The sequence below is a fragment of the Mesoplodon bidens genome (assembly GCF_964165515.1).
Source record: "Mesoplodon bidens genome assembly, chromosome: 18".
In the NCBI taxonomy this organism is placed as follows: Eukaryota; Metazoa; Chordata; class Mammalia; order Artiodactyla; family Ziphiidae; genus Mesoplodon; species Mesoplodon bidens.
In genome coordinates this window covers 44,154,005-44,166,264 of record NC_138175.1, presented here as the reverse complement: position 1 = coordinate 44,166,264, position 12,260 = coordinate 44,154,005, and the positions used below count along the sequence as shown (strand labels likewise).

General features: G+C 41.1%; 1 protein-coding gene across 4 annotated transcripts in view; it reads right to left on the bottom strand.

Annotated features, from left to right (window-relative positions):
* The window catches only part of LSM14A (LSM14A mRNA processing body assembly factor), a 54,808-nt gene extending 48,206 nt beyond the window's left edge, over positions 1 to 6,602 (bottom strand). For 2 of the 4 annotated variants that reach the window (XM_081216914.1, XM_081216915.1), the window contains exon 1: positions 6,279 to 6,602. In XM_081216914.1, coding sequence (XP_081073040.1) covers positions 6,279 to 6,399 — 121 coding nt within the window. In that variant the 5' untranslated portion in view covers positions 6,400 to 6,602. The remainder of the gene's footprint in view (positions 1 to 6,278) is intronic. The other 2 variants (XM_081216916.1, XM_081216917.1) reach the window with 2 other exon arrangements.
* Positions 6,603 to 12,260: the final 5,658 nt, after the last annotated feature.

Genomic DNA, 12,260 nt, shown 5'->3' with positions numbered 1-12,260 from the left:
GTTCACAGGCTGAAAGTGAAGATGGGGGAAGAGGTGGTGGAAGTCTGAGGAAAACAAGGAACGGAACAGTCAGGCAGAAAAATGGAACGAATGGACTATGGAAATACAGTATATATATATATGGGAAGTAGCCATGACTGCTGGGCTTAGTGAACATAAATGTACAGTGAAATTGGCCAGCATGTCTGTGTTGACACTTGTACAAGAAAGTGGGAGAGGGAAAGGGGGATTGACAGTATATGCTCTGTACTGACTGTAACAACTCCTTGTGGAATTAAAGCAGGAAGTAAAGTTATGAGGGGAGTGTGGGGCAGTGAAAGGTAGTAAGATCAACAGACTATAGACTACAATAGATCTGAATGACTGATGGAGTTGGGGTACCTAGACAAAGATGGAGACAGTGGTTGGAAATAAGACTGAGATAGCTACTCTCTCTTAAGCACCTACAATAAAACAGTTAACTTTTGATATTATCTCATTTAATTCTGAGAATGACTCTGAAAGATGGGCGTTATTATTCTTATTTAAAAGATGAAGTTAAAGCTAAGGTTAAATTACTTGTCCAAGGTCAAAGAGCTACTAAGTATTCCAACTGGCCTTTTGGGTCACATTTTCTTTCAGAAATGAACACCCCAGAAAACTAGAATAAAATTCTTGTGAATAAAATATTTTACAGACTAACTCACACTTTATCCATTAAAAAAACTTACTTCAATGATATCCAGTTTTTAAAATGGCTAACTGAAGTATTACTTTAAAGCATCATAGAGAAAATAAAAGGTAAATTGTTTCTATAGAAAGCACCTTCTACCATGGAGTAATAAATTCAAGTTAAACTGTCTACAGTTACTGCTATTATTACTTTGGCACTGAGTTAAATATAAAATTCTTGCTATGTGTCATGCACAGGTAAGATCTCTTTACTCTTAATATTTCCTTCCTTCTACGATTATTTTCTTCAGGCTTTACGTTGTTTTCTTTACTTCTGATTCAGAAAGTCATTGCTTATTTTACTCCACTGGAAAATGTACAGTTAGTTTTTGGCACTTGACCCGAGACTCCCAGAATTACCAAGAATTTCTGCGGACTATGTATGCAACAACAACAAACTGTTTCCAAGGCTCCGAGTTCTGGCAACCTCACTAAATAGGGCGACCAAAAGAAACTGCAACATTAAGTTTCGCTAGATCTTTGCTGTTCTAGGTAGTGATTTTGTGAATTGCTAGATTTGGATCCCCAACTCGTGCAAGAATGCAAGAAATCAATAAAGCACTTCACAGGCATTTCATCCATCACACAAAACTCTCCCACTCTCTGAAGTTTATGACTATGTGGCTAGTAAACAGTCAAGAAGTAGGTAAGCTATGCCAATGGGCAAGACTTAGCAGATAAGTAAGGAAATAATCCATTACGAATTTACCCGCTTTTATATTCCTCCACCAGTCACTTGATTTTAAAAACAAATCATTTTAAAAGAAGCTGGCTTATATAATCATTCTTCTTCACAAAGTCTCTTTTCCTAATTCAGTGGCAACCTGGTTTCATTTGAGGGGTATATTATCCAGGTACAGCTAACTAAATATACGTTAGATAAGAATTTCATTTAATTTTATTTAAATACTTTTAAAATCTACATATATAATGTTTATAGAAAATGTAAACTTCCTCTAACTTTGAGATTCCCATAATTAGAAACCTTCAATAACTACAAGTATCCTTTTCATTTATTCAAATACTTACCAAGGGTCTGTTATGTGCCAGGCACTGTTCCAGGTACTGAGAATAGAGCAATGAATGAGACAAAACTCTCTGCCTTCACGAAGCTTCCATTCTGTGGGAAATCTCTTGGTATCCAGGATCTAGTATGTGTCTGGGCATCATATTCACAAACACAGGCGCAAATACAATTGGAAGTATCCCACAAACTATTGATGCATGTCATCACTTTGCAATTCCCTCAAACGTCCTGAACTGATTCTTCTCTTAAATTTTAAATGAAAACTATAATTGAGCTTGAGTCATAAGGTGAAACTCTGTCTCCCCAACAATGTCATTTAAATCATGTCATAAGATTTTTTCCTCTTATATCCCTATTCTCCAAAATTTCTTACTGTTGGGGGAGGGAACATACCTATGTATTTTAATTTTAAAGAGAGATACAATTGTGAACATGGAATTTGGAGATATCCTCAAGAGACTTCTATAAGATTAATAAACTAAAATGCTAATTAACTTCCATTTATTCATTCATTTAATAAATATTCGTTCATCCCAGGAGCTCAGACTCTACGTGGGGAGCGAAGGTGGAGACAATAAACACATGCAAATAAACAAAGATGATTATGTGTAGGTCATGATCAGTATTAGGAAGAAAAAAACGCAGAGCTGTGACAAAGACTATAAGAAACAAACTACAGCCCAGGTTATCTACTAACATACTTAGACCTACATTAAAGTCTTTCTAGGTTGCCTTTAAAACTTCCTGACATTGATTCAGAAGATTGAGTATTAAAGTTCATCAAACTTACCTCAATTTCACTTTATAGAACTAGAGCTAGTCTGTGAAATCTCTAGCAGAAAATAAAAGACATCACCCATTCAGCAGTACCTCTGGGATTGGGCTTTTGATTATATACAGTGTGACCATACAATTTATTATCCAAACTGCAATATTTTCAAGAGAGAAAAGGGATGTTTTAACCATTACGCCAGAAAAACAGGCACAAACAAGGACTTTCCACGAGGGCAAACCAGGCCATATGGTCACCCTAATTACATACTACTCAAACAGAACTAGTCCAAAATTTCAGGAGTATTTTATAGTTCCAGATGGATTTAAATTGTAAGTAATATCCAAGTAAAGAATCTAAATTATAATCTGGACCACATAAGCCAAGTGATGCCCTTACTAAATTTAAAGATTTAAATACCTCACAACATATACAAAATTAATTACAGGCGTATTATAGACCTAAATGTGAAAAGGCAAAATAAAAAAGTTTTGAAAAGATAATCAAAGTAACTCCATGACTTGGGATAGGGAAAAACTCCTTAAAAAAAAAGGAAAAGAAACACTAGCCATAATGAAAAAGAGTGATAAACATGTCTACATTAAAAGAACTTCTATTCACCAAAAGAAACCATTAAATGGGAAAAGAAACTTGTAACAGATACATCCAGCAAAGGATTCATATTCTAAATACTGAACTCTAGAAAAAAAACATGCAATTCAATAGGAAAATGGGCAAAAGATTTCAAAGGCACTTCATGAAAAGATGAAATCCAAATGACCAAGATGTGAAAAGGTGTTCACCTCATTAGTAATCAGGGAGATTAAAACCAGGTACAAATACATACCCACCAGATTGGATAGAACTAAAACATAAAATACCTTATACTAAATATTATTGTTGAAGGATGTGGAACAACTATAACTTTCATATACTGTACTAATAATTGAAATAAAAACTAGTAAACAACTACTTTGGAAAACTGTTTGTCATTATCTAATAAAGACACACAATCCCCATGATCCTGCAATTCAAAGTATACACCATAAAGAAAATTACATAAACATGCATCAGTAAACTCAAACACAAATGTTCACAAAGGCATTGTTCATAATTGCCAAAAACTATAAACAATTTAAACAACTGCAGAATATGCAAAACAACTGCAGAAATAGATAAACATATAATATGCATGATGGAATACTATCTCCCAACAAAAGCCAAAATAAATATATAGAAGATGATTCCATTTATATAAAGTTCAAACACGGACAAAACGCTATCATTTAGAGATGTAAACTTAAGTGATAAAACTATGAATGTCAGAATAACATTTATATCTAGCTTAAGAGGGTAGTAGTTGATGGGAAGATGGGGTGGAAGGCTTGTAGGATGTCGGCAATGCCTGTCTTACCCTGGATGGTAGTTACAAGGATCTTTGTTTAAAAATATTTCATTTTATCTACTTATCTTTTCAACATGTGTGGTTATATTTCACGATAAGAAAAAAAAAAACAGCTCCCTAGAGGGGGAAAAAAATTAACATCCTAAAAAGAATTCTAAGAATGTTAAAGAGATTAACTCACTCCATAGTTTAAAAAGAGTTAACAAGGATCTCTAAATCCAAATACACACTGTATCCTAAACATACAGTATTCTAAAATCCATGAATAAACTTTTGGCTTCAATCGGTTATACTGCCACTCTTCATCCAAATTTTGAAAAAGGTGGCATTTCAGATATCAAATTACTCAACAAGTCATGTAAATTCTAAAATTTTAAGACCAAACACCCCACTTCTAATTTTGAAATTTGAAATAAGTGCCCGGTTGTTGACTGGATAGTTATAAAGTAGTTTTAGATTAGATACTGCTAGGTAGAATAATATCAAGATTTGATAACTCCAATTTTTTGCAAACACAAATTCCCAAACCTCTGTTACACATTAAATAACTCATATTTCTTAAGAAAAAATGATATATTATGTATGTGGGGTTAAATATCAAAGCCATAAGTAGAGACATAAATTCAATGATTAAAAAAAATCTTTTCATTGCTGTACTTATATAACATATTTATCAAGTCATGATAAAAAGGACAAATTATGTTTTGCATATGATTTTAACTATTACAGACTAACAAAATGTTCACTGACCCTAGAAGCTGTTGAAAGGATAATTTGTAAAAATGTGGATCGTTATTAAAATACACTTTTTAGGTTCTTGCATAAAAGAGTGTACAGATTTTTTTAAAAGACTGAAATGAACACATTAGAAATCTTTACAATGTACAGATTTTTTTCTTTGTGAGGAGTGAAGGAACTAGCAAGACACCTTAAAATTCAGATTAGGTAAAACAATGCCTTTTTTAAAAGCTATTAAACCACTTTAAAGAGAAATACTGTTTTCAGCTTGTATGTGGCTCCCACCAAGAACTTTAGAGGACCTTTTTCACAATTTCACAAAGTCATAAAAATTAAACATTATACAGCTAAATATGCACGCGGGGGGGGTCGGTGGGAGGGGAGAGGAAAGAAAATTAAGATAAAATAATTTAAGGCTCCCTACCCAGATATAAGATTTGTCCCAACACGAGTGCTATTAAAAAGGATGTACCAGAGAATCCAAAAAAATGTCATTAAATACTTGCGTGATACCGCGAAATGACTCTCCTGGGTCAAAGATTAATCTTTAAAAAAAAATAGATTTAGAAAATTTGTTTCCTGTCGCCGGACCTCTCTCCTTATCGTGCTATTCATTCTATAACTCTACCAATGTGCTGCGAAAATTATCAATACCTTAGTTATCTTGCTTCCCTCTCCTAAGTGTTCCAAAAACTTGTGAGGTTTCTTTTAAGATCAGGAGCTAAAGTTTATTTTCTTCCTGGTTTCCTGGCGGAGCTAAAGCCCAGACGTGTAAACGGAAACAAAACCCACAAGACTGTGGCGATGCTAAATATTTGGGGGAGAACACCTTCCTCCCCGACCCCAGAACTCTGTCCCAGGGAGCCTCCACGGGGGTCGGTCAGCGCCCACTGACCACTCAGATATGCCTTGTGAACAAGGGTCCTGGAAAAAGCTTGAACATTTCTTCCCCCCGGGCTTCCAGAAACAAGGCCGAAACGAGAGCAGCAAACATTTTTAAAGAGATGGTTGCACAACAGGTTTGGAGAAGGATTCCGGTCTAACAGGTAAATACCACACAGGAGACAAGTGGGATGTGATCTGTCTGCTCCATGGTACCAATGGCATTTCGAGACCGTCTGCGTCGCAGAGGAAATCCAAAGTTTGGGCACATCACTTACAGTTCACCTGAGGGATATGCAGCGAATTGAAATTAAGAACGCGAGAAAATGGGTGCCGGAGAATCAACAAATCAGCACTTTAAGACTAGGCGGAAAAATTCTTTGAATACTCAGGCTTTGTTTGATGCTAAAACGACAGAACCACCGAATTTCGGAGTTGGAAGACGCGTATCTCCTTGTTCTTCGGCCCGTTCCCGGACTTCAGGACCGCCGTGCCCGCCCCGCTCCCAGCCCTTAGTCCCCGGATTGAAGGCGCGGACCTTGGGGCAGAAGCCTGGGAGCCCGGGGAAGGCCGCGGCCGGGCCCAGCCCGCGACGCCTGAGCCCGGAGGGAGGGAAGGGGGCGGCCCCGCTCAGGAGGACGGCGGAGGGAGTAGGGAGGGAGCGAGGAGGTCGCGGGCCGAGAGCCGGGCGCAACCCCGAGCGCCCGGCCCGGCTCCACACCGAGAGGCCCACCCCGGCGTACCTTTGGCGAGAGCTACGGTAGAGTTCTCGGTGTCGATAGTGTAGAGGATGCCCTCGTAGCGGATCTCCGCCTTGGAGATAAGGCTGATCTTGCTGCCGATGTAAGGGGTGCCCCCGCTCATGGCGCCGGCGCCGCCGCCGCTCCCGGCCGCTCGCAGAGAGGCGGATCCCGCGTCGCTGTGGCCGCTCCGCACGCCCGCTTGCTCCGTAGGCGCCTACAGCAGCCGCCTCAGACCCAACATGGCGGCAGCGCCGCCTCCGCTACCCTCCCCCAGCCTCCCGCCCTCAAGCCGCGGCGCAGCGGCTGCGGCGGCGGCGGCTGCGGCGGCGGCAGCACCAGCGGCGGCGGCGCGAGGCATGCTGGGCCGGGGAGGCCGCGCTCTCGCGAGACTCGGCCGGCTGTGGGCAGCTCCGGATTTCTTGGCAGCCTCAGTAATTCTAGCTTCGCCGCTTGGTTTGGTCTGTCGGTACGGTGCCCGCGCGGCCTGAGAGGAGATTCACGGAGAGGCCAAGTTCCTCGAGACGCCAGGACACTGTGGGCTGGAGTGGCGGCGCGCGCGACCCTCTTGACCTCAGCTGCGGCCTCCGCCATTTCCAGACCCATTGTATCTTGTTCTGAGTCCGGTGTCATTGCAAAAGTGGATCCCTCTACCTGGAAAGTTTCCAACCCGCCTCCAGTCTCCTGGTGAGCCCCTTTAAGACCCAGGCACTTCGTCTTTGAGGCAGCTGCGCCCCTCATGGAACCCTCATGGCCCCATTACAGCATGTTACCCAGCGAGTCTCCCCTCTTCTCCACTTCGCTGCTCCTGGAGGTGGGATTCTGTCCAGCACTTTCAGATTGCCTTATCCAGGCTCATTGCTTTCAATGCCATTGCACACAGACCAATCCCAAGTGTTTGTCTGAAGTTTTGTTCAGTTCTGTGAACTCTGGATTCATATAAGCCATAGCCTTGTTAACTGAAAAAAAAAAAAAAAGCATAACCTAAGGGTTGAGAATTGTGTTTAATTTCGGGATTTTGCTGAGGATTTAAGCCTGGAGATAGCCTCTGAGATAGCTCTGAGGGCCTACTGGGAAGAGGTAAGGGAGGAGCCAGGATATGTAGGAGTTTTTGAGAAAACGAAAACAAAAGATCAACCCAGGTAGCCTAACATCAAAAGATTACTCTTAACTGAAGATAAACCAGGCATCTCAAGTTAATGAATTTACCACTTCTCTATGTACGGGAAGATGTAAGAGACTGGGCTCATTGAAATCATCCTTTTGATATGCACCTTAACTATCTAGGGTTAGTAAACTGTTTTTCTCCGTCCTGAAGCTCCTCAGGGTGCACAGTTGGGGGTGGCTTCTGTGACTGACGGCTTGATAGCTGTAAAATCCTTATATTTACTTATATGGCAGGCGACGTCCACAGCCTCTTCAGCATCAGCATCTCCAGCTGAATGTCTAATCGGCAACTTTGTGTGTCCGAAGCCATAATCCCGATTTCCCCTGTAAACCCAACCTTTCCACTCAACTGTTCACGCCCACATCTGTCCTGACTGCAAAATCCTGTCCATTTCACATACAGAATATATCCTGAATCTGAGCACTTCTCACCATCTTCACCCCTACCCTACAATAAGCCACCCTTACTCTGGCCAGAATTATTGCAGTAGCCTCCTAAAAGTTCCTTCTACCTTTGCCCATGTCCCCAGTAGTTTATTCTTAACACAACAGCCAGAGGGATCTTGTTAAAAAATCTAAGTCAGATCATATCCTTCCTCTATTCAATACTCCTCTCCCCAGTGATCTCCTATCACACAAAATGAAAGCCAGACTCCTTACTTTGGCCTATAAGGACGTACATGATTTAGTCCCTTGTTACCTCACTTCACCATTCTGTTCTAGCCACCCCTTTTTTACCCAGAACTTTCCCACTTTATTCAGCTCTCTACTCAAGTGTCACCTCTAGAGATGACTTTCCTTACTGTTTGGTTTAATACCACCTAGGACTTCCCTGGCGGTCCAGTGGTTAAGACTCTTCTTCCACTGCAGGGGGCACAGGTTTGATCCCTGGTTGTGGAACTAAGATCCTGCATGATCCCATATGCCGCATGGTATGGCCAAAAAAAAAAAAAAAAAAAAGATAAAATAATACCACCGTCATCACTTTACATACCCTTACTCTGCTTGCTTTTTCTTCATATCTCCCTCCAATATCTTTAATTATTTGTGTCTTTCTCCTTCACTAGAATGTAAACGTTTTGAGACAGGGATGTGACTTTGGTCACTGCTGTATGATCAGAACCTAGTACAGAGCCTGGAACAGGGGAGCTTTTCAGTAAATTGGATGAAGTTGGATAAAGGCAGAGCACAGGCAGGATGTCTGGTGAACTGAGTGAACAAATGGTGAGAAGTCTGGCAATAAAGAGAAGGAAGCAGGAGAGAAGACTAGAGGCTGTGTTGGGTCTGGTAGCTTCAAAGGAAGGCTATGAAATACCTGCTTCAGTGCAAAGTCCCTGCCAGGGAGTTGAACTCTTATTTCTCTTCTTTCCTCCCCCTTCCAGGCCTGGAACCCAGCTTATCTTCTCATGCTTCCTGAGTGAGCTCATGCTGTTCCATATATAAGCTGATTCCCAAATTTACATCTTCATGCCAGATCTCCTGATTTCCAGGGTCACACTAACTACATACTTACTAGATGCAGTTGCTTGGGTGTCCCTCAGGCACTTCCAATTCAACATGTTAAAAATTACCTGCATCTGCTCCCCTCCATCCCCAAAATAAACCTGCCCTTTATCCATGCTCCCTGTCCCTATCACTGGCCCCAGGACTCACTCAGGTGTCCAGTCTTGAAACCAGAGTCCTTATCTGGCTACACGCAATCAATCACCAATCTTGGTGATTCTAGTTTATGTTTTTCAATTCATACCTTCCTGCACCCTAGGGCACCGGGAACTGTGCATAAATGCAGCTGATCAGTGTGGTAGTCCATAGTGTATTATGCATGTGAATCTCTAACTTAGGTGCTAGAAAAAGGTTGAGAAGGTGACAACTTTCACTACCATTGCTTCTGAAAACCGAAATCTCATGTTGCTCCCCTGCTTAAGACCATCAATGATTTCTGGTAGCCTACAGAAACAAACAAACAAACAAAACTACTTCTCCAGTGAATGTTTGCAGCAATAGAAACTCAAGAATTTCTACATTGGAGGGCTTAAGGAGAGGCAATCAAGTTGAAAGAGGAGATGAAAAGGATGGGAGGCTTGTCCAAAGCTATGTTTCTAGCTGGTACACTGTTTTTTTTTTTTACATTTGTGTTTGCTTGGTGAGGCTGGGGAGTGGCTGATGGAGCATATGGGGGAAATAGACTCATGCCACTCACCGTCTTTTGGTGTGGCCACAGTTATTCATTGTAACTCCCAACATACTCTCTGCATGCCTTAGGCTCTGGCCACACTGAATTCATTGCTTATCAGAACATATGTATCACTCTCCCACTTCTAACCATTCTTTCATCTCCTGTTTGATATGAAAGACTCTCTATTCCATCTCCTCTTGACAGGCAAGATTCAAAGTCACCCTCACAGTACAGATAAAAATCAGCTCAGAATAGATTAAAGACCTAAATGTAAGAGCTAAAATTATAAAGCTCTTAGAAGAAAACATTGGGGTAAATCTTCTTGACCTGGATTAGGCAGTAGTTTCTTGGCTATGCCACAAAAAGCTCAAACAACCAAAGAAAAAATAGTTAAATTAGATTTCATAAAAGTTAAAAACTCCTGTGCTTCAAAGGACATTATCAAGAAAGTGAAGAGACAACTCACAGAATGGGAGAGACTATTTGCAAATCATAGATCTGATAAGAGATTCAGAATATATAAAGAATATATTGATATAAAGAATTCTTACAACTAACAGAAATTAAAACATTAAATTAAAAAACACAAATTAGGGCTTCCCTGGTGGCGCAGTGGTTGAGAGTCCGCCTGCCGATGCAGGGGACATGGGTTCGTGCCCCGGTCTGGGAAGATCCCACATGCCGCGGAGCGGCTGGGCCCGTGAGCCATGGCTGTTGAGCCTGTGCGTCCGGAGCCTGTGCTCCGCAACGGGAGAGGCCACAACAGTGAGAGGCCCATGTAACGCAAAAAAAAAAAAAAAAAAAAAAAAAAAAAAACACAAATTAAGTTGCCCAATTAAAAAATGTGTAAACCATAATGGAAAAGAATATAAAAAAGAGTGTATATGTATAGCTGAACCACTTTGCTGTACAGCAATTAACACTGTAGATCTGTTATACTTCAATAAAAAAAATTAAAAAATGTGTGAGGGATTTGTATAGACTTTTCTCCAAAGAAGGTATACAAATGGCCAAAGAAGCACCGAAAAAGATGCTTAACATCATTAATCATTAGGGAAATGCAAATCAAAACCACAATGAGATGCCACTTCATACCTACTAGGATGGCTAGTAATGAAAAAGATGGTCAAGAACACGTGTTAGTAAGGCTGTGGAAAAATTGGAACCCTCATACATGGCTGATGGGAATGTAAAATGTAAAATAGTGCAGGCTGTTTGGAAAATAGTTTGACAGTTCCTCAAAAAGTCAAACATAGAGTTACCATGTTATACACTGTTCCATTCCCAGGTATATACCCACAATAATTGAAAATAATGTCCCCACAAAAAACTTGTGCATAGATGTTTATAGCAGCATTATTTATAATAGAGTGGAAACAACCCAAATATCCATTAACTGATGAATGGATAAACATAGTATATCTATGGAATGGGATATTATTTAGCCATAAAAAGAAATGAAGTACTGGTACATGCTACAACATGGATGAACCTTAAAAATGTTACGCTAGGGCTTCCCTGGTGACGCAGTGGTTGAGAATCCGCCTGCCGATGCAGGGGACATGGGTTCGTGCCCTGGTCCAGGAAGATCCCAGATGTCGCGGAGCGGCTGGGCCCGTGAGCCATGGCTGCTGGGCCTGCGCGTCGGGAGCCTGTGCTCCACAGTGGGAGAGGCCACAACAGTGAGAGACCTGCGTACCGCAAAAAAAAAAAAAAAAAAAAAGTTTCGCTAAGTGAAAGAAATCAGCAGGGAAAGACACATATTGTATGATTCCATTGATATGAAATGTTCAGAATAGATTAGTAGATTAGTTGTTACCAGGGGCTGAGGGGTATGGCTGGGGAGTAGGAATGGGGAGTGACTGCTAATGGGTGCAGGATTTCTCTTTCAGGTGATGAAAATGTCTGGAATTAGATAGTGGTGATTGTTACACTACATTACGAAGATTCTAAAAACCACTAAATTGGGCTTCCCTGGTGGCGCAGTGGTTAAGAATCTGCCTGCCAATTCAGGAGACACGGGTTCGAGCCCTGGTCTGGCAAGATACCACATGCCGCAGAGCAACTAAGCCCGTGCGCCACAACTACTAAGCCTGTGCTCTAGAGCCCACGAGCCACAACTACTGAGCCCGTGCGCCGCAACTACTGAAGCCTGCATGCCTAGAGCCCATGCTCTGCAATAAGGGAAGCCTGCGCACCGCAACGAAGAGTAGCCCCTGCTCGCGCAACCAGAGAAAGCCCGCGCGCAGAAACAAAGACCCAACGCAGCCAAAATAAACAAACGAATTTATTAAAAAAGAAAAACAAAAGTCACTAAATTATACACTATAAAAAGTGTATTTTATGGTATGTGAATTGCATCACAATAAAAAATATGTCTCCTCATATTATGACTATATTACACTAAGGTTACATAGCCGAATGGACACATGCTTAAAAGAGAATAATTTTTTTATTGCAGTATAGTTGATTTACAATATTGTGTTAGTTTTAGGTGTACAGTAAAGTGAATCAGTTATACATAAGAGAATATTTAAGTTAAAAAGCTAAATACAAAATTGTATGAGTATAGGGGCTTCCCTGGTGGCACAGTGGTTGAGAGTCCGCCTGCCGATGCAGGGGACACGGGTTCGTGCCCCGGT